This window comes from Mixophyes fleayi, chromosome 2 (genome assembly GCF_038048845.1).
Source record: "Mixophyes fleayi isolate aMixFle1 chromosome 2, aMixFle1.hap1, whole genome shotgun sequence".
NCBI classification, from domain to species: Eukaryota; Metazoa; Chordata; class Amphibia; order Anura; family Limnodynastidae; genus Mixophyes; species Mixophyes fleayi.
Window position 1 is genome coordinate 55,842,811 of NC_134403.1, and position 23,807 is coordinate 55,866,617.

General features: G+C 40.0%; 2 protein-coding genes across 3 annotated transcripts in view; one reads left to right on the forward strand and one right to left on the reverse strand.

The window, feature by feature from the left end:
- The first annotated feature begins 306 nt into the window (after positions 1 to 306).
- Positions 307 to 20,573, forward strand: EXOSC8 (exosome component 8). The gene is made up of 11 exons (XM_075199013.1): positions 307 to 484; positions 2,121 to 2,157; positions 3,637 to 3,700; positions 5,354 to 5,427; positions 5,608 to 5,653; positions 9,112 to 9,217; positions 10,357 to 10,402; positions 12,062 to 12,158; positions 14,226 to 14,346; positions 16,924 to 17,030; positions 20,363 to 20,573. The coding sequence occupies exons 1-11, from the start codon at positions 468 to 470 to the stop codon at positions 20,476 to 20,478; spliced, it is 831 nt and encodes a 276-aa protein (XP_075055114.1). The 5' UTR covers positions 307 to 467; the 3' UTR covers positions 20,479 to 20,573.
- Positions 20,574 to 20,662: 89 nt separating this feature from the next.
- The window catches only part of SUPT20H (SPT20 homolog, SAGA complex component), a 68,305-nt gene continuing 65,160 nt past the window's right edge, over positions 20,663 to 23,807 (reverse strand). For both annotated transcript variants that reach the window (XM_075199012.1, XM_075199011.1), the window contains one exon: positions 20,663 to 20,978. In XM_075199012.1, the coding sequence (XP_075055113.1) occupies positions 20,890 to 20,978 (89 nt within the window). In that variant the 3' untranslated portion in view covers positions 20,663 to 20,889. The remainder of the gene's footprint in view (positions 20,979 to 23,807) is intronic.

The following is a 23,807-nucleotide window of genomic DNA, read 5'->3' on the forward strand; positions in this document are numbered from 1 at the left end:
ATGGTTGGGATTACGAGTACTGGGATAATTTAAACTCGTTAGAGCTCTATTCTGTCAAATAAAACATGTAAAATATGGCAATTGGAAAATAAGTGGGAGAAGCAGTAACACTGAAATGGCTCAAGTTAACAGACTCGAGAATTTATAGTTTGTTTTTTTTAACCTGGACATTCAAAATAGTAACTGTTATTCACTTTAGAATGGGTTGTGGAGCAAACTACTCTTAACATTCACCATAGTAAATTAATTTAACATTGTCGGGATGCTGTTCTTGTATGTGGCCAGCAGGGGGAGTAAAGCGGAGTCACATAGATGTTTGTAGAGGATGTTTAGTGCATGTTTGCAGCAGCACATGTGCGTGTGACTTCCTCTGCTCTGCAGCCCTGGTCTCTGCTCCTTGTAGTTCTTATTTATATATCTGCAATATCCTCATCGTGCGCGTCCTGACACATGCTGGAAGTGGAGAGATGGCTGCCGGCTTCAAGTGAGTTTATCACAGTACAGCACTCACCTGTATACTGAGTGTATGTCTCCTTATAAATGCTGCATCCTCCAGGTGTACCAGCAGTGACTATACTCCTATATATACAACTAACTTTAATGCATCACTTGCTGTGTAATTGTACAGACTTCTGAATTATTATTTAATGCGAATTCTATTATACAGGAGCCTTCACTATGTGCACATTAGTTTACCAATAAAATCCCATCATGATTTTTGACTGACCATACTAAAATGAAACTACATTATGATGAAATAAATGATAAATCAATCTGTGTTGTGTCTTTTACCAGAAAAATAGTAAAGCCATTATATAAAGCTATATCGATCTCTGCATAGGCCCCAAACAACTGCCAATCTCAAACCAATCTCAATTAACATAATCCTGGATTCAATCATTCAGATGTTGATTGAGACTCGTGTAACATCAGGTCAGACAGTGACTGCCATCTGCCAGTGTGTGCGGTTATCGGCCAACCAAGCTGATAGGACTCCTAGGTTCTGAGCGTTCTGAACTTACTTCAGCTACACATCTATGTGGCCAAACTTAAAGATCTGGGAACCTGGGCCAGGTGACTGATCTGTTCATGTATGGGCAGCTTTAGGTATATCCCAATGCATCCACCAGTGCCTATTACCTATTTGCTACCATGATCCAATTAATTTGTCCGATCCAGTATTTCCCACCGTTAAGTTTATTAACATATTATCAATTAACAAGTTATTAGAAACCAAGCATTTTACAAGCATTCATTCAGTCCAGGCAAATTCATTCTAGTAAATGTGTCTCTAACGGTGTCATGTTGGCATGTGAGATAGCTGTGCCCACCATTTTTGTGGCGTTCTGAATAGATGCCATGCAGCAGATTGTTCCATAACTACACAGTACTCCTACTGTAGTGGATAACACGCTGCGTCCAACCTGCCGTGTGAGGGTCTGCATGTATTATAAATAGACAATTCAATAAAAAGCGATGTAATAAAATAGCTAACTTAGAGGTTGAGAAAAGATGAGCCACAAAAATACCAGAGAGTTGTCCTTCTCCCACTTTGCCTCTAATTGCACAACATTGTGTCAATGAAAAGAGGTAACACTTCAAAATAAAAGGCTTGACGGTGAGCTGACACATTAGTTTATGTAGAATTTGCAATCAGTATAATGTATGTATTTAGTTGATTCCAGTTTAGGCAAATTCCCCAGAATTCCTCAATCATCTCAGGATGGTTGCCATGGAAACAATATTGGGAAGAATATGGTATACAATGGCGCTGAGAATTAGGGCTCCGGGACATTTGTTGCTGGAACTATGTGAGGATCGCAGACAAGTTCTGTGTGTCCTGTGTGTGCTGGTGTGATGGTCTAAAGGACTCATTGGTGGTCTAACCTGCTGAATACTACAGTCACCCTAAACGGTTCTATTAGAGGGACTATACACACTCCACCATCCAGGACACCACAGGAAGGACTACATAAGTAAGAATTGGAACATAATTAAAGTTTGTTTCAGTTGTTTTACATACTTCAAAGATGTAATATTTAAACTGTACTAGGTCACTTATACTGGTTTAATTTTATTATTTCTTCATTGTCCTTCTCTCTCCTTTTTTCCCTCTACAGAACAGTAGAACCATTAGAATATTACAGAAAATTTCTAGTAAGTATAGTAATAAAAATGTCAACTCATGTTACGCTATATTATCAGTGAGCAACGATGTAATCAGTGTATTGGGGAGAAACAACATTGACCAATGAGTTTTTAGCATTAGCTGTGCTGATATTTTATACAGAATAACACACTTTCTCCTATAGATCATATGGTTCTGTCACTTCACACTCACAAATACACTTTTCTTATGTTATCAAACTTTTATACGTTCTCAAAATTCCCTGGATTCTTTGTTCTAGACTTCTGGGCTGAGCTGGCTATTTCACTGCCACAGTTTTTGGGTGTTTCATCATCATCAGCTATTTATATAGAGCCACTAATTCTGCAGCGCTGTACAGAGAATTCACTTACATCAGTCCCTGTCCCATTGGAGCTTACAGTCTAGATTCCCTAACAAACACACACCCCGACAGAGAGACTGAGGTTAATTTTGATAGCAGCCAATTAACCTATCAGTATGTTTTTGGAGTGTGGGAGGAAACCGGAGCACCCAGAGGAAACCCACGCAAATACGGGGAGAACACGCAAACTCCACACAGATAAGACCGGCAATCGAACTCATGACCCCAGTGCTGTAAAGTAACCACTGAGCCACCATGCTGTTGTGTAAAGCATGACACCAGTTTGTGCTGTCACAGAAATACATTTACTGACAAACAGCCTCTCGTGTCCTTTTTGACCTCCCTTTTTGTGTACAAGATAGGTTGGTCAGCATGTGAAGCGCTATATATCCACACTAATACAATGAGGGAGATGTAAAAACAGATAGGTAGTCTTCTCATTGTTTTAGTAAACAGGTATTAACAATTTAAGTGGAAAAATAACTACACTAAATCCTGGGGCAGCGTTGCCTTGGCCTGACCTCTTTCCAACGAATCTTTAGTCCAGCCACATTTTCTTTACAAGAGGGTAGAAGAGCTTATGTTCCCTCCCGTTCCCAGACAAACTTCTGTTTCCTGTATTGATGATTTGTTCTTTTTAGTGCACTTATCAGGCTCTCTGCACTAAGCTGATATAAAATAGGTGTTAAATGGAAAACCAGTCACCTTACATTATTACAGATTAATTTTTACAAAATGAAGTGCTGTGTTGTTGCATGTAAGACACTTTCCACGTGTTGGTAAGTGTGTCCAGTAGTGTGGTTTTTTTTTTGAGTCCTAGGCTACGTGTGCTGATATTACAGTTTAAGGTAGTGGAAAAAGGAAGGGCCTTCAGGACTTTGGGCTAGATTTACTGAGCTGCGGGTTTGAAAAAGTAGGGATGTTGCCTATAGCAACCAATCAGATTCTAGCTTTCATTTATTTAGTACCTTCTACAAAATGACAGCTAGAATCTGATTGGTTGCTATAGGCAACATCCCCAATTTTTCAAACCCGCAGCTTAGTAAATCTAGCCCTTTGTGTCTTAAAGCTTCTTTTGGCTTATCTTTTTTGTGGGATACTTTTGTTTATTGTAGTATTTTTGCAGAAAGAGAATTGTCGACCAGATGGACGAGATCTAAATGAATTCAGGACAACCACAATAAATGTTGGTAAGTGTCAGATTACAGTGGTGATGAAGCACTTTAAGGCTTACAGTGGACTAGACTCTTTATTAAAATGTCGCAGATCTTTGCATGAACATGAAACCGAGACGGGGCTTATTTAAGGGAGTGTTAGACAACAAACATTTTCAGATATGAACCATGAAAGTTAAATAGATTGTGCTAACCTGACATACCACTGCATGGCTGTTAAAAAGTAAAGTATCCGCTCCCCACTCAATTACAGACAAGTTATTATGTTAATTTATACAGGTCAAAAACTGAGATTGCAGTCATTTGACTTTCTTGGCTCCACTCCCCTGTGTATTAATCCACCAGTCCACAATGTGCCCCTCTGCAGATCAAGTCTGCAAAACTGTCAGTCACTCTGTCTATTCTGTTAGAGAAGAACATCCCTCCTAATATGACAACTTGCTGAATACTGGTGAAAGAGATAGATGGATATATCTAATGTCCTCTGACTAATTTTTGAGAATTCTTCAAAATGATGCTAAGACCTCTCACACAGGCATCCCCCATGGTGTGCAAATTCCTTGAGTTGAAACCAATGCATTCACTGTGAGATGACCTAATGAAAGCCACTTATTAGACCAATTCTTTGTCATATATAGTGGCTAGAAAAGTATTCACTCCCATATTTTATTTTCTTATTATATTATGAAAGTGTATTTAGTTAGGCATTCTTCCCACTGATCAACATACAGTTCTCTGTAATAAAAAGCAAACAAAGCTTTTTCTTAATTACAAATAAATAAAAAAACAAACAAACAATAATTTGAATATATCTGATAACACTACTCACACTAATCCACCCTCTCAACTGTCCCAATCTCCACTCTGAGCCACACTCTCTCCTCTTGTTTCATCTGTGCTCTCTTCCACTTAGAATGTAAGCCCTCTAATGAGCAGGGTCCTCTATACCCTTTGTTTTCATGTCTGTGTTTATTTGGTCTACCTTGTATGTCCCTGTTTTATGTATATTCTCTTCTCCCTAATGTACGGCACTGAGGCCTCACAAGTCTACGATAATAATTTAATTTACACTTGTTAGAAGCATTCTAAACTGCAATTACTACTGTGAGTCCATTTGGGTAAGTCTCTATCCGTTTTGCACCTGGTAAAAGCCTTTAGATTGCTTAATTATTTATTATTTTTATTTATTATTACAGACTATAGAGTCATTTGTGTTGATCAGTAGTAAGAAGTTCTTAAGTCCATTCAGATTCTATTATGTAAGAAAATAAAATGTGGAAGGAAGGTGAATACTTTTTATAGCCGCTGAATATGAAATCAATCATCTGTCTAACAGGTTGCTGGCATCAGATTCATTTCTCTGTTGTAAATAGTACATTTCACCATGTATACAATAATAACAAGATTAATGGCTCTCGCCAGCATTGGTTTGAACTCAAGGAATTTACACACCATGGATGAGGCCTGAGACTTCTTAGCATCATTTTAAAGAATTGTCAAGTAAGCCGTAGGGCATGTGGTGTACATTGTGTTCATTTTTAATAATAGTCCTAATGTAAAACATCTGTGGTCACAAGACACTTGTTTATTGATCTTTTTTATGCAGAACATTTTATTTTTTTTATTAGGGCCTTAGAATTCTTTTGATATATTTTAACTTTATTACAGGATCTATTACGACAGCAAATGGTTCGGCTTTAGTGAAGCTTGGAAACTGCTCTGTAATATGTGGCATTAAAGCAGTAAGTCTACATATTTACTCCTTTCTAATCTGGGGCGAAGGAAGCTGTTTGTGTTTGTAGATTACATATTGCTGGTAATGACCTTACTTTCAAAGTTGATGTTGACCAGATCTGTCGGAGTGTACAGTGATCGCTATTTCTTAGACCTTACAAACTGTCTTTCTTTTGCTTGTTGTTTAGGAGTTCACGACCCCTGCGATAGATGCCCCTAATAAGGGATACATTGGTGAGTAAATGTTACTCACGCGTTGGTATTTCTGAAATGTGATTATTGGAATAGAATGTTGCTCTTGTTGTTTTTACACAACACATTGACCAAGACCAGTTGTTCACATCTCTTTAATTGGGTTTCCCATTTACCTCTTAAGCTTGAACGAGTTGAACTTCTGCATCTGATGATACTTTTCTCTGCACATTGTTAGACAGGGCTGGATGGGAGCTGGTGACAGTTGGGTCTAGGACAGTGGATCCCAAACTTTCTCACTTCTAGACACCACTAGGGTCTCAATAATTTTTTACAGGCACCCCTAAGCCAAAATAATTACCAAGTAATCCCCCGCCTTGCTTACCACCGGCCCTGGCCGTGGCACCCCTGTGAGATCACCGTGGCACCCCAGGGAGCCATGGCACACAGTTTGGGAATCACTGGTCTAGGGGATTAATTGCAATGAAGCCTAAATAGCAGGGATTGTCCCAGAATGGATAACCCCTTTAACATACAGGTTAAAACACAAGGCATTTAAATTAAAATGTATACAGTAAGTAACCGTGAACAACTATTTACAGAATCAAAAATGTATTGACATGAACTTCACTAACGTCATTGTCAATTCACTCTTTTCTAGTGTTGTCCTGACATTACTGAATATATAGCACAATCCCTGTAATTCTAGTAAACTACAGTCTGGGCTCCTGCTGCAAGTAATAGATCTGCTTTGAAGTTGAGAGTAACAGGAAGAAGTTTGTTATCTGTACTCTTGTCGGTGACGTAGCTGCGGTGTGATTGTCACAGCAGTCCTATATCTATACCATACCAGATTTTCCCTGTAGGTTTATTTCCCCCTTCCCTGTTTTTCTATATACTGCAGGATTGTATGCTGTATACAGATGTGACCGTCTCTAAACTCAAATGTCAGAATCCACTTTTCTAAGCTGTGAGTCTGGGAAGTCATGGAGAAGGGGAGTGTGTTCCAATGCCCTGATCACCCACATGTTGGTTCCACTCTGGCACACTTCAAAGTGGTTAGATATGAAGAGGAAATTTCTACGCTCTTCTTATCTTCCTACTCTACCTCCTGTCCTCTTGATCCTATTCCCTCGCAAATTGGTAGATCCCTGTCTTCTGTGCTCATTTCACCTCTAACTCAAATCTGTAATCTCTCACTCTCTACTGGCATCTTTCCATCACTATACAAGCATGCAGTGATTACTCCTATTCTAAAAAAACAAAACTCCGACCCAAACTCTCTCTCAAATTACCGTCCCATCTCTCAGCTCCCTTGCCCCTCCAAGCTTCTAGAGAGACTTGCCTACACTCGCCTCACACGCTTTCTTTCCGCAAACAACCTGTTGGATCCTCTTCAGTCAGGCTTTCGTTCTCAACACTCCACAGAGACTGCGCTGACCAAGGTTGTTAATGATCTGATCACTGCTAAGACTGAACGCCATTACTCTCTCCTAATTCTCCTTGATCTCTCGGCTGCATTTGACACAGTTGACCACTCTCTTCTCATACAAACGCTGCAATCCCTAGGTCTTCAAGACACAGTTCTATCCTGGTTCTCATCTTACCTCTCTAATCGCTCTTTCACTGTTAATTTCTCTGGAGCCACATCTGCTCCGCTTCCCCTATCAGTTGGAGTACCACAAGGCTCGGTGCTAGGTCCTCTGCTGTTCTCTATCTATACCGCTTCTCTTGGAAATCTAATAAGTTCCTTTGGCTTTCAGTATCATCTCTATGCGGATGATACCCAAATCTATCTATCCTCTCCTGATATCTCGACATCTGTGTTGTCCCGTGTAACTGACTGTCTTTCTACCATTTCATCTTGGCTGTCCTCTCGTCAACTCAAACTTAATCTTTCTAAAACAGAGTTAATAATATTCCCACCCGCCAACAAGAGCATACCTGACATTTCTATCTCTGTTGATAACATGACCATAAATCCCACCCCACAAGCTCGCTGCCTAGGTGTAATCCTTGATTCACGCCTATCCTTTGTTCCCCACATTGACTCTATATCTAAATCATGTTACATACATCTAAAGAACATTTCCAGAATCCGCACATATCTCACACAAGACACTGCTAAAACCTTAATTCATGCACTAATCATCTCCCGCATTGACTATTGCAATTCCCTCCTTACTGGTCTTCCCAAAAACAGACTCAAACCCCTAAAATCTATTTTGCATGCTTCGGCAAGACTGATTTTTCTTGCAAATAGCTATTCCTCTGTTGAATCACTCTGTATGTCTCTACACTGGCTGCCTGTCTTCTACCGAATCCAATATAAAATACTTTTACTAACCTACAAGGCCATCAACAAGGCTGCACCAACATACATCTCCTCTCTTGTCTCAAAATATCTCCCAACTCGGCAACTCCGTTCTGCAAAAGATCTGCGTCTCTCATCCACCCTCATTACATCCTCCCATTCCCGGTTACAGGACTTTTTTCGGGCTGCACCCACTCTATGGAACTCTCTCCCTCGCACAATAAGACTCTCCTCTGTTCTACAAACTTTCAAGCGTTCTCTGAAAACCTACCTATTCAGACAAGCGTATAATATTCCTCAACCACCATCTTAACCTCACTACCTTTAGCCTGTTACACAATTTCACACAAGACAACTACCCCCGGACCAACATTATTGTGTGACAGGATCATTTAGCTTATGAGTCACCCTACCTTTGCAGTCTGGCTGGGCCAAGATGCAAAATGTATACTTAACCTCATGTGTCAATCTCCCATTGTCCCATAGATTGTAAGCTTGCGAGCAGGGCCTTCTCACCTCTTTGTCTGTTTTACCCAGTTTGTTTATTAGTTTATTACGTTTGTCCCCAATTGTAAAGCGCTACGGAATATGTTGGCGCTATATAAATAACTGATGATGATGATGATGATGATGATATGGGCAACATCCGAGATAAAATTGATTATAAAAGGCTTTCTCAATTCAGTGAATGCACCTAAAAGACAGACAAGCGCTTTGTGCACATGGGTGTTGATAATTACCGTCTCCCTCTGGTTGGGAGGTGAGCGGAGTAGAGACAGAAGCGGCTGCCTATGTGTGACACACAGGCACATGTTGGCTTAGGGACATCACAGCTTATGCTTTCAGCATTACCTGCAGTTCTCTTCAGTCAGAGTTTCAAATTTCAGGAAACCTTTGAAGAAGCACTAAAGTGAACAAGTCCTTAAGAGAATAATTACAATGAAAAATGTAAAGTATTCATGTTTTTCTAATGATATAAATAAATATGTTCTTTTGCACAATATTTAATATTCTTTTCTCTTTAATACATCGGTGAAAACAATACTGTTACCTAAGTAATAGTAAACAGTCTGGATTATTCTTCTGCATTATCACTAACGCACTTTTACAAAGAGCAGCCATGTTGTTTGCTCATTGACTTAACACAGACACTTCCATGGAGACTAACACCGTTCCGTATTTTCAGTACCTAATGTAGATCTAACCCCGTTGTGTTCCTCGCGGTTTCGCCCCGGACCTCCTGGAGAAGAGGCTCAGGTCGCCAGTCAGTTCATTGCAGATGTCATTCAAAAGTACGAGTCTATAATACGTTTTGTGTGCAAACGTTTTTGATAACTACTATACACTTAAAGGGAAGATTGCAGATTAAAAATGTATTCATTTGGTTTCATTAGAATGTTTCCTAAACATTACTTTTTCGTCTATTTGCTTTGGCTAAAAATGTTATTCTACCCTTTGGGTGGATTAATATTATCGGTCTATCCATATACACATAACAGCCACACTAAACAATAACACATACTCGGTAACTTTGCCTCCACTCAGCATAGATATGTGGTTGGTGCATTCTGTTACCTCAATTATCGTTTTACTGCTTTGTGGAAGTATGAGCTCAGTTCATAGTATATACATGATCGTGAATAACAACATGGATATTCGTTGTGCTATATTGCCTTGTATTACAATGCTGCACTTTACAGAGGATACACACCTATATTTTATGTTTACACAACAAATGAAACAGTTTCCAAGTACATGTTGTTAGTGTCTCAGGAAGGAACCCGTTATATATGATTGTTGTATTTACCTAATTCATGTTTCTTAGGCTCTGGCAGTTCCACTGATTCCTTTCCTGGCTACTGCTATGCACTTATTACCAGGCTGCAGTAGTCAGTGCTCCCCTCCCTTTTGGTGTCTGTTACTAATTGTACTAAGTAATTTCCTTTCCCAATAATAGTATTAAGTAATAGTGCACCACTTGCTGTACTCAGTTAGGTACCAGCACCTACATGTATGAAGAACCTCGGCCATTTACATTGGTGGTTCCTAGCAGGGATGATCTGACAATCCCTTATAATCCCTATCTTGCACGTGGTACTGAGAATGGCAGGGCCACACAAGTTCACATTTTGTAAGTACTGTAAAGCAGGGAGAGCAGAGCATCGGGATTACCAGTTGTTCTGTGTATGCAGGTTCTCTAGGAAACACACTGAGTATCACCCACTATAGGTCTCCAGATTCAAAATCACAAGTGAACTGGAAACCCTCAGGTGAAGCAAAGTGAAGTAGAAACCTTTGCCCAGGTCATTGAGCCAGAATTAGTCTACTTATTTATTTGTCGAGTCCCTTTAAACAGAGCAACTTACTAACACGTGGACACTAATGAAGGTGAAGGTAGAAATACATTCACATAATGTTGTTTTGTGTTAAGTTCACAGATAATAGAGAAAGAAGACCTGTGCATTGTTAACAGCAAGGTATGGACACTTCTATTTTATATTCATTGCTAATAATTCATCGCTATTATTTACTGTGTATTGTAGGCAAGATGCACTGGATCATCGGACGTACCCAAATGTTAGAGGGGTAACAGTACTTTTAAGCCAAATACCCTGGTAATTATTAGCTTAGAACATCCAAGCTGAAACAATATTCCTACAATGGACTACACCGGGCTCTGAGACATCTTCATTGCCCCAGATTGGTGCCCCTCTAATATAATAATCATATCTCTGACTTGTCTAGATTTCATCTCCATTTTGTATCGTCAATACCTTTTTTTTTCAAATATTGAACCATGCTGTAGGCATACCTGTCAAGATTTTGGATCTCCCTGGTGCAGGGGGCGTGAGGCATGGGTGTGCAAATCACATCATTGCTGCCCTCCTCCGCCAGCGCAGTGCCGTAACTCATGGCATCACGTAGCAGGGGGGCGGGGCCATGATGACACGACTCGTTGTGATTTGCGTCATCCGGCCCTACCCACTTCACTAGGGGAAAACTAGAAATTTGTGAGTCTCCTGGACATTCAGGGACATTAAGCAGTATGGCTGTAGAACCTCACAGAGAGGTGTATTTACAAAAGATGATCCACTCATTTCTTACACAGGTGGAGTTGAACAAAGGTAATGTATTGCAAGTTTGAGCATGCACTCACATAGGGTGTGAATACTTTTTATGCTTAATCAATTATTTTTTTTTAGTAATTTGTAGGAGGTTTTGGAATATGTCTTTTGATTTTACATAGTACATAATAATTCGTGGATCAGTGCCACCAACTAACATTTCAAATTCAGAAGCTGTAGCAACAAAATGTGAAAAAGTGTTGGGGGCTGAATAATCTTCCAAGGCAATGTATATCCAGTTTTATGGTTGAGTATAGTTCTTTGCTGGCCAAGATACTGGGAGGAGACTCATGTATGCGCCTACTTTTGGATTTTGTTGTGCGGGACAAAATTATTTAAATGAGACAAAGTGGTTGAGAGAATGCATTTAGGGGTGCAGTCTTGTATTCAGGGCCGGTGCTAGGGTCCATGGCGCCCTAGGCAAAATCGGCGCCCTCTCCCCCCCCCCGCAAAAATCGGCGCCCTCCTCCCTCCTCCCCCTCACCCCGTCTTTTCTTACCTTGTCTCACCACCGCCGCCTCTCTGCTCCGTCTCCTCCCCTCCACTCACTGACACTAGTAAGTGGAGGGGAGGAGACGGAGAAGAGAGGCGGCGGTGGTGAGCAATAGCCTCTTCCCCCCTCCCCATGCATCTGAATGCTGTGCGGCGGCCGTGACAGGTATGGTCAGCGGTCGCCGCACAGTTTCAAAATTAATTTCCAGTTCTGTGGCATCTCCAGGCGCCCTCCAGAGCCCGGCGCCCTAGGCAAGTGCCTAACCTTGCCTAATGGGAGCGCCGGGCCTGCTTGTATTCTCTGTGCAGTGGACCTCAAACCTCAAAAAAATAATAGATTTTTCTACATCCTCTGAGGTGGTGGACACTGGGCCGGATTCTGTACTTTCAGTGGAATGTTACAGAAGAGTGTATTTCCTGGTGTATTTTACTAATGAATGAAGTGAAAATGTATGGAAGTTAAGTAGATCCATGCAATATGTTGTGTTTGTAATGACATTGTTTGTCCTCCGTTTGTAGCTGGCATGGGTTCTGTACTGTGACCTCATATGCCTGAACTACGATGGGAATATCCTCGATGCCTGTACGTGTGCATTGGTTGCTGCTTTGAGAAATGGTAAGATGCTGATTGAAGATTTGATTGTGTTCTTTGTGCAACGGAAAACAGCTTATAAATACTGTAAGAGCCAGTGAGATCGCTGAGACACTACATCACTACATGAGTTACATTCACGAGGCACTGACTAGTATAATTTGTAAGTCTGTGTTCACTTAAATATTGGTTCAGGTTACAGAATGGCTCCACTGTGTGTTAGCAACAGGTGTTCTTTAATGCGAAGCGCACGTAACATTGATGTAGTCCAGTTTCAAAAATAAAAATAATTTGTGATACTAAAAAATATATATAATCTTTCATAACAATATATTTATTCTGTGAGATATTAAGTTTTACTAAACTGTATTTTTCAGACCATATTTCACACTTTTAAGACTTAAAAAGTACATGGGGCCAATTCACTTCTAAGCTACGGAGTGTGTCCAGGATAAAGGCAGTCTGCAGAGATGCAACATTGCACCCCATAGAGGAGAGCAGGAAAATCTATGATGTTGGGGTATCGTAGTACCAAGAAGTGTGCGTAGCCGGACATAGCAGTGATGTCGCTTAGAATTGAATCCGCCCCTACGTGTGTTATGGTCAGACAGGGATAGAAGCCAGTGTATTGCTACTATATGGGCAGCCGCTCTGCCTCCTCCTCAGCCTTCCTTTGTTAGATCCTCTGCAGGCAGGTGGGGAATCTGCCCCAGTAACAATGCTGTTGCTGCCTCTTGTATGATCTACAGTGGCGATTGGAGGATGCAAGGAATTTACATCACACTTCTGCTATTCCAGAGCACTGTGTTGGCACATTGTATTGGGTCAGATGTTACTTTACCAGTAAGCTGCATTTAACAGAGGAACTAAATTGGCAAAATATTTTTATATTTACTGTCAAATCTAAAATAACACATTTTGCCATTTGTTTTTATTTGGATTTCCTTTCTGTGTTAAATTGTTCTCCTTACTTAGTGCTTCTATCATTCTGAAATAAATAAACGGATATGCAGCTAATATGAATTTCGATCATATTTTATATGCTCCCCCATACGTCTTTATCAATGTTAAATAACTGAACAGTATTATAGTGAGCTATCCCCACATATTTTGTTATCTTGTGTGTCAGTTGTCCGGATTAAGACACAGTAATCATAGTGACATTATCCTGTGAAACTTGTTCCTTTTCTCCCCTTCACTAGTTGGATGTATGAACTTTGTATCAAATATAGGCTCACTTTAAACCACAGTCTTCCTGCAACAATAACAGGAGCCTCTGACCGGTGTCCTGTTGAAGGACTCTGCCTGTCCAACTACCTAACTCCTGACTTCCTGGTTGCCTCCATTCTCCGTCCCACATTAAGACATTGCCCCTCTCCCATGTAACCCTTCCCGCAGATACAGCGGTCAGGTCACTACCTCCCACTAGATCAGCACCCATCTCCTGAAGTAATCTGTGCTGCTGAGAGCATTTCAATGATCTGATTGGCTACAGGTTGTTCTGTCCCCTCCCATTTCAAAACTGAGAACATAGAGACAAGCAGGAGAAGAAGACTGATGAGAATAAGGTGTAAAATGCACCTGTAATTAACGTAACCAATTGGAAAATGTTTCAGTAAGATTTTAGAACACATAGTAAAAGAAATATTTTTAGCTCAGAATTCAGAGGTAGATTTTAAAACATTTAAAGTTACACTGAAGAAATTTTCTAGTTCATCTGTGATGTTGAAATGTAAATTGATTTGATACAGACATACATTTTTATTCTTCCGCAATGCTGTCCCAAGTATTTAAATATCTTATGACTTATCCCACTGGATCTTTAAAAGTGTTCTACATAGTTATTGTTATTCAGCACAGACAGCAGATTGTGCTCCATACCACTTTTATCACGTTTCCAGCAGAGTCCAGGCAAATAATTTGTCTTTCAGAGAACCCTCTGTGTTCCCAGCCGTCCGAGCATAGAGGGCCCCTGCAGTATGACAAGCGGACTAATGAATGTACAAAGCAGAATGCTTACATTCAGTCATAATAAACACTCTTATGCCTGGATACACTCTGAAATAATGTTATTGCTCTTTCTCTTTATAGTACAATTGCCATCTGTTAAAATAAATGAAGATACAGGTTTGGCTGAAGTGGAGTTATCAACCAAGAACGCCCTGAAAATTCAGAAACAGCCGGTGTCTACATCGTTTGCCATATTTGACGAGTAAGTATCCTATGATGAGGGCAAATCAGAATAGGAGTCATTTGAGCCAATGTACTTATTCCACCTAAGAATGGAATTTTCGGTTTAATTAACTTGGATAAATGACAAAAACTCTCTTACCTGATTGTCAAGCAAGAATATAAATCTAACGTCAGATTTTGTCTTTTATTTATATTCCATCCTAATGACACCCAAAAATATATTTTTTTGCCATATTTAGCATTTAATTTGCATCTCATCTCGTGTCTTGGTGACATTTTACAAGATAAAGAATTTTGATTTACATCTGAAAACAGAATCTAATAGACATTAAAAACATTTTTGTATTTAAGCACAGCTATATTTGTGACAGGCAAATTAGGGCAGCGTGAATTTATGTTCATTTTATTTGCCTTTTAATTTTTTTCTTTGTTTTTACTTCTTCAACAACCACATTCTTTTACCTAATTATAGAAAATAAAGACATGCTAGATAAAGGGTATGAACATATACTACTGTAGTGCATATACTCGGGCGATCCTTAGGGTAACCTCAATTGTAAATATGGCCTTGTACTAATAAAACATAGAAATAATTTTGAAACCTTTTTATAATGATGTATGAGGTGTAATCATTTCTGAATGTGGCTCTCACTGGACTTAGTGTGGCCTCATTTAACGGATCCCTACAAGATAAGTATTTTGCTTTCTACTTTGGGACAAGAGAGTTTGTGCTTCAGTAACAATCTCGTGTATATATACTCTTGTTCTTTGCATTCTGTAATTACATTTATACCTGACCTAAACTCAATGTCTTTAGGTTTATTATGTTATAGACAAACTTAGTGAAAAATACCCGCTTTCCCAAATAAAACCATAGCCGCCAACAAGAGGGTGTACACAGAGGGTGTACACAGAGGGTGTACACAGAGGGTGTACACAGAGGGTGTACATGCTTCCTTACACAGTGTGGTCTAGCTGTTCAGCATGGATCACAACATTGATATGCGCTCCTGCACTTCTAGGGCAAACGGCTACTCCACACAAGGAATGATGGCTTTGTTCATTTCAGTTTTACACCATTACCATACATAATAAATTCCTATCAGATTTTAATCTAGTATAAATAGCCACCACATACTGCAAGGTCAGTTTATCCGGTTTGAAGAGTAATAACCGACATCTGTGCTTCAATATTTTTTGGTCAATATCATAATCCATTTAGTAGTTGGTTAAGTGCCTGAGATACCTTATGTGTTGTAGGTGAAAGATATCTTGAATGTTTTCGGTTTAGTTTTTCTTTAATCGGGTGTGTGCAGAGCACAGAAAGTACATGGGGACCTATGTAGGTAAATGTACTAACACCATCAAGAAATCCACATAACTCTGTCTTATAAATATTTCTCTTTTTACATCACTTTCTCTTTGGCATTAGAAATAATACATAATTTTCAAATGTTTTCAGGAAATTAACCTTCAGCCCTTTTGTAATCTGAATACTGGTGCATATTTTCTTAGTCATCTGTAGATGACATAATGGCAGTAGGGCTGCATATAATGTACTCCAGTTATATCTACTGTTTCCTTAATGGTTGGTTGAGCCTCATGGAAGATGCAGTGATGAGCATTATTACCTATCAAAAGATTATTACTTTAATATGTTTGTACAATTTTAAATAATACTTTAAATCTGGGGTTACTACATGCTCCAGCAAATCTCAATTGGTAATTGAAACTAGAATTACTTGGGCTTATTGCTGCAATGACAGTCACTTGGAACAATTGACTGATGACGTGGACTAAGGTCCATTTATTGACAGAATGTAGGACATCATTAGTTTAGAGCATTTCATGGGATATTTAGTAGGCATTTTACAATGCATTTCTAGCTATTAATTACTGAAGATTGTGGTACTTGATGATTTCTCAATCAGTATTTGCAATGTAATAGACCTTGGTGTGATTTGTGGAAAGTCATGAAGCTTTGGGTGATTGGTGGAATGTCACAGAGCTCGGAGGCCACCCGTGGAATGGCACTTAACCGAGAGGTACAAATGGGACAACTGCAGCAGTGGATTAGCACAGAACTTCTTCTGATCAGTAGAAGGGGCGCGGGGTTTGGTTTGATCAGTAAAAGGGGCACAGGGTTTGATCAGTAAAAGGGGCACGGGGTTTGATCGGTAAAAGGGGCACGGGGTTTGGTGTGAACACCAAAAGGGTCATGGGGCTTGGTGTGAACGCCAAAAGGGACACGGGGCTTGAGGCCAGCAGTGAAATGGGATGGTCTCCGGACCAGAACTGCAAGTGGGACAATTGTACTATGAATCACCCAGCATCGAGATGCGCTGGACTACACTTCTCTCTGTAAAGGGAGGTTTGCTGCTATTCTGTATTTCATGGTTTTACGAAAAATGTTTTGGGTTTTAGCTATATATTTAATAGTGGAAGATGTTTTTGATAATCTTGCTGTTTATCCAAGCTTCAGTTCCAATACTTGCCTTTCTGTATTACTGGTGGCAGGTTACATAGTTGTAAATAAACCACTGTCTGATCTATGATATCATTACTGTGGAACAATAAGGCATGTTTCTCTCCTCAGCCTGTACATTTTGGTGGACCCAACCGATGAAGAAGAAGGTTTAGCCACTGGACTACTGACTATTGTGATAGATGAAGATGGAAAGTTATGTACTATTCGGAAACCAGGTAATTCTTTTACAAATATTTTTTTTTCTAATTTACCAACTGTGAAGATGTTGCCGGCAAACTAATATAGCAGAGAAGAAAAAGGCCAATTTATATAACTGGGTTATTCGTAATTATTAAGATATCCTCTGAATTCTTGAACCCTCAATAATACAAACTATTTCTTGTTTCCCCACATACTTTTACTAAAACACATTAGAAAGACACAGAGGTAAATGGGGGAAGTCCACATTCAGAGACTTCTATATAGAACAGTCACATTTCTTTTCTTTGCCCTTGAATACAATAATATACCTGCCGAGGTTTGTTCCTTGGATACGATTAATTGTATTTACACAGGAGATCTGTTGTGTATTCAACTGCAACAAAATAAAGAAATCTGCCAGGACAATACAATGATCTGAAGATGGACATTCCCTGTAGATTGTATATCCTAAGGGAGATATTCATTTGTTTATATCATGATGATATCAAGTAATCATTGGGTCACACTGGCAGGAAGTAACAGGCTGTTACCTGCTCATAGTAGGACCCAGTTATTAGGTCCCTTTTTTGTTTTCAATGATTTACAATGATTATGCAGTTCGCATAATCTACTAAAGGCAAATAGTCATGTAAATCTTCTATTTCTCACCTCACCAAAAACAATAAACTCCTTGCGATACATCTTCCATTCAGAGAATTCGGCAAACCCTGTATTGTGAAGTGTAGAGCAGGGGGAATATATTAAAGGTTGAAGTGCAAATTTCAGTAAAAATCTCCAAAACTAATCTCACTGGTTTCAGGCAGTTTAGTCTGAAAACCAGTAAAATATCCCATTCATGTGCAAAATGCTCACAGCATACCACGTCATGTCTGGTTAGTTCTCCCTTACCCCCGTGAGAGTAGGCCTTTCTCCTGGATTCAGCCCGCTTCTTAGTGAAGGGGACGGAACTAGGACCTCAGTGATAGAATTTTCCGCAAACCGCGTCAGTTTGATATTGGATTGTGATCGTGGCATTTCGCCTCAGGGGGCAGGGCCAAAATGATGGAATCTGCACTGCCACGCCCCTTCACACTTGCCACTTTATATAAAGTTGACAAGTATAGAAAAGAATTTTCAATTGACCTTTTTTTTTAATCTTCAAAAAAAGGTATTTATTTTCAAGGCACTGTGGAACAGTTTCATAATAGTCTTTCATTGCTATGCCATTGTTTTCAACTGGGCTTGAAGTCAGTATCTGCTAAGCCAATCACAAGTAACAAGCTGTAAACATTGCTTGTGATTAGCTGAGCTTTTCCCATTCCTTCTTGCGGGCAATGCATTTCAACTGGGTTTCTGTGCTCATTGAAAGTGCATTGCCTATTCTAATGAATGGGAAAATCAGCCATTTTGATCAGAGTAAAATCGCCTACATTTAAAACAAATCTATTTTGAATAGATTAGAGAGTTTGGGGAATTGATTAACAAATTATTTCTGGCAATTCTAACTTGTGAACAAAATTGCCCATAGATCTGTGTGTGAGCATGAAGTGGCAGTATTTCAATAATGTGGGTGTAATCGTCCTTAAATATTTTTCATGCACTTAAGTAAAATTGGCATTGTTATAATAGTTGTTATAAATTCACCCTGCTCAAGTGAACTTGTTTAAATGCAGCTGTAAAACGTACTATTGAATGACCCACATAGACCGTAATGTTACTGTATTGAGCTGCTTCAAGTGGAGCTAGTGTGTGCATTAGCTTCACATATATACAGTACCTGCAAATATGACTTATTTACTTATTTACCAATAGCAGTTGCTGCCGCTGAATTTTATTTTATTTTGTCTTCAGAGGACAGTCCATCCCCTTTCTTAACTAGATTAAAGCTTGGTTTGATTTTCTAAAACATCTCCTGCCATATCCCTTTAATGTATGTGTTTGTTGTTATAGAAATGTACAGAAAATGACCAGTTGAGTCTACTTTCAAAAATGACTCAAACTCTGAGTAAAGTGGTCAGTAGTCACATTAGGGCTTATATACATCTACCCATAAGTACACAATCCACCAATTCATACTCGTAAACACTGTCCGTACAGCTTTGGGTGTACACTACATACTGCATTCTACCCATGACTGATTCCTGTGTATTCGGACAGGCCCAAAAAAAAAATGGGTCAAATTCACTATTTTTTTTTTTTGGGTGTTACAAACATTTTTAAGACTATTTGAAGTGAAATCTAGTAATAAATTAAATCTTCATATCTTTGTAAAACATGGCAAGAAACACCAATGTTTTGCTAGCTTAATTTCTGTTTTGTTTTTAAAAACAAAAATATTAGTGCACAACATCAATAAAAATGATTACTTTAGTCACAGCCACTTTTCATGGGGAAAATACTGGTAAACATTAGCTCAATGTAAGTCAAGAAAGTTATGTTAAACTTCTTATGCACCATTTTTGTGACTTTGACCCCAAACTATTGGGAGCATCAAGAGTGTCCCCCTACACAACTGCTTTCTGACAGCCCTTACAGGGGCACACGGAGGATTTTTAAGGGGGATGTTTCCCCTCCACCCCCCAAAAAAAGAGAGAGCATGCGCGGCAGCACTGTACTGTACAGCAGCCGCGGCACTGTCAAAGAGGCGTCCGCGCCACGTACGCTTCTTTGACAGAGCCGCGGCTGCTGTATAGTACAGTGCCGCTATGTAGGGCACTTTTTTTTAGGGGGGGTTTCTGGAGACCCAGAAACCCCCCCTGCGTGCGCCCCTGCCTTAGACCACACAATGTTTAGCTGCACAGAGAGTACCAACACCTTTTATATGAATTATAGTTGTTATATATCAGTCATACACTTGTTGTGATGGGAAAACATGACATGAATTACAGTGGAAATTTGGCATCTAACAATTCTTGTTGATATTTGGCTTTGTAGTCTGGCTTATCTCAGTATCAGAGGTTGTGCACTCAGTATAACATAGATTGCGCTCCCTCCGCTTTGTGCCCAGGTTCATTGTTGAAGTGTTTTGGTTTTAACTACATAACTGAGCGATCACAAAACCTAGCTGGATAGGGGGAGGACCACCTTGTTTTTCTTTGCGAGTTCTAAGATTCCACAGCTGCTTTAGGAGAACTTCTGCAGGTTGTCATAAATACCTTTACAGTATATATTTTTGCACCACTTACTGTTCTCCAAAGCGCCCTCTGTACATTTGTGACCCTAGACTCACACGTCACTGTAATGGTTTCACCATTTAGAATCTTGAATTAAAACCAGACCTTAGATACAGGACTGTTTTGCTACAGTTTCCATCTGACTTCTGCTTGGGGCGTAGTAACAACTGGTTCTGTATTTTCTCATTAACCAGGCGGAAGTGCCCTTTCAGCAGAACAACTTCAGGATTGTATCAGTCGAGCAGTCACCAGACACAAGGAAGTGCAGACTCTACTGGATGACGTTCTGCTCAGTGTCAAGACGGAATAAAGTACTTCCTTTTTTTAAAATGAACATGTAAAAAGTTGTATTTGTTATAGTGATGCGCACCTTTTTGTACTAAATAAAACAGTCTGCTACGTGTACAGTGTTCTCTATACATTCGTAGTGTAAGTCTTCTAACCAAGATATTTTTTGTTTTTGTTAATATACCTTTTAAAACGTTTCCCCTGTGTGAAATTTCTATCATCACTATTTTAATGCACAGTTCAAAGGCTTTTTCACAAAGCTTCTTGGAATTTAGTGATGTAGTTCTGACATTTAAAACAACTTTAAAACTATCGCAGAGAAGGCATTTGTTGGCTGATGGGTCCGTGTTCCATATCTTTATTTCCCCCGTTCCTGGTGCATATGAATAGTTGATCTCAGGTTTTTGGACCCATGGTGAAGTGTCCTCTCCGTCTACTTCTTGACTGGCTGTCTGAATGAGGCAGGTGCTGTAGCGGAGCTGGTGGTGTTGCCATAGCCATTTGGTGTTGTAAGAATTGCAACTGTCAACAAAAGAGTGAGAGAAAGAAAAGAAAATCGGTTAGCCATGTGTTACATTCACTAAGAGGACGGCTTAAGCAAAGGCTGTGGGGGGCGTGTAGAACTAGGACAGACACATGAATGAGCAGTCATGCAGCATCAGTGGTACCAAAGCAAGTCAAGTTCTCATTGACCCTCCCTGACCCCCAATCTTTTCTCCTAATGCTTCTATGTGTGTTCCAGTGCACAGGATGAATCGGTGGCTCAGTTGAAGTTGATGGCCAGCACCTGCTATTTGGTGTACCCAATATGTTAGCCCTACATTAGGGGCTCCCACTGTACCTGTTTTTATCTCATGGGCATGCAATGGAGAGCACTGGTAAGGGCTGCGAGCTGAACCCACTCAGCTTAGTTAGAGTTTGGGTATAGTAGGCAGGAGGGTTGACTTGATTGGCAGCATATACCCCCCCCCCCTCCACCAGGCTGGTCCTATAGTGGGCTACCTTGGACTAGGTCACTGGCCCACCAGCATTTTTTTTCCTTTAAAATGTTCCTAACAGGTTGCTGAGTAGAGTCTCGCCCAGCTGGGCTAAGCTTTGCCAGCCCTCCACTACCAGGTCATGACCACCACCAACTCAGATTTTCATGAAACGTGGTACACCTGATACTACCACATATCTAATAACCTATGTAATATTTATCTTCTCTAGGCCTTGTAGTTTCTGAGATATAGGGGGTCAACGTTCTGTTAAATTGCTCAGAAATGCCACTCCTGATTCTGTTTTTAGTGTGATTGTCTTTTAAAAAAAATTCACATCTCAGTGCCTAATCCACATATCAATCACTTTGACATTTTTATCTTTGTCAATCACAACATGGGGATTCCAGAATAAAAATAAAAACCATTCTATTATCATAGTATCTTCAGATACAGAACACCTTCACTCTAAAACTGCAGAGGACTGACTGGTGCAGGTTGAAACATGCCCCAACCTGCCTTGGGTGACATCACCTTTCGAGAATGCTGACCGCTACTATTGTTTCAGAAATTGCAGAAAAGCAATCAAGAGGGGCAAGTGGGCTTATAGGGGTAATTTTTATGAGGAATTTAATAGTGGTGTTTAAAATTCCAAAAGGGAAAACACATGGTGTGCAAAATTATAACTAATTACTCTTTATTTTTAAAGAGAATTTTAGTTAAACATTAAAAATTCGTCAGACAATAAAAATCCCACTATTTTTCTTCCATAGCCTTTTAAAGCAGTGGATCCCAAACTTTTTCAGTTCAAGGCACCCTTAGGCTCTTCAAAATTTTTTGAAGGCACCCCTAAGCCAAAATAACTACTAATTGGCCCCCCCACCTTACTTACCACTGATTCTGGCCGAAGCAACCCTGTGAGATTGCCAAGCCACCCCAAGGAGCCTAGGCGCACAGTTTGGGAACCACTGTTTTAAAGTATACTTTAAGGATAATATTAAAAAAATAAAAAAAAATGGCCATGTTAACTCCTCTGCCTCAGGTTGATAATGCTTACTGAACACAAAAATATTTTCGTCTCAAAAAATTCTTGATTTTTGAACTAAATGATTTTTTTAATGACTGAGTCAGGCAAGATTGATAGAACTTTTTTTTTCTGGAATCCCCATATTGTGATTCATAAAAAATAAAGGTGATATGTGGATTAGGTACTGAGATGTGAATTGTTTTCATACCACATCACTAAAAACAGAATCAGGAGTGGCATTTCTGAGCAATTTAACATAGCTTTGACCCCCTATATCTCAGACACTATGAGGCCTAGAGAAGATACATTTTACATGAGTAATACCCCATTCATACTGCACCAAAATTCCGGGTTTTTGCCGGGGCGAGCTCAAGCGACCCGGGTCTTGGTGCAGTATGAATGGTACAAGTCAAAAATCCCGGGTCTTCAACCCGGGATTTATCGAGGGGTAATTCCCGGGTCGGACCCGGGTTGCCTGCACTATGAATGGTGCAACCCGGGTTTTTCAACCCGGATTGCACAGAAAACAAGCTGATTGGCTGTCTGCCTGTCTCTGGAGGAAGATGTCATCGGTGGGAGCCCGTGGAAGATTCGAGAAGGAGTTTAGGAGAAATGGTGGAGTGCAGATCGTCGGCCATGATGAAAAGTAATGTGGTAAACAATCACCACCCACTTTTGCATCATCTTTATGCGTCAAAAAACCAGTCACCCTTCAATGACATCACCATTTTTCAGCCAATGAAAACTGCTCTGGTGATGACTCCCACAAATTGCCAGGGCACATACTTGTGCAGTATGAATGGGGTCAACCCGGGAAATTCCCGGGTCCGAGGTGCAGTATGAATGGTGTTTCTGAGCTGGGACGCTCCGAGCCCCGGCAGAAACCCGGCTTGAAAAACCCGGAATATTGCCGGGGTGGCAGTATGAAAGCGGTATTAGTAGATATGTGGTAATATTAGGTGTACCAAGTTTCAAGAAAATGTAGGTGTCATAATGAAGTTTTCCTGGGTGATTCAACATGGAAATAACCCATTGTTTATTTTTTTGCAATCTATTAAACGTTGTCTTATAAACGGCCTCACAGCATGTTGTAAATTAAAGAGGTGTGCTGCTAATGTTCAACTCCCATCAACTGGTGCAGAACCCAGTTGTAAAAGCTGGGTCTAGATTATGACATGCAGCGTTACAGCAAGAAGTTGGCTTTTGCATGCACAGATTTCCCTTACTATGAGAATCCACACTCCATATTCCTCTCTGTGTAAATGTGTCTGTTAAATATCTGTAATATGGACATGACTGGTGTTCCATTATTCCACTGTACTCTGTTCAGATAGCTGCAATGCTTAA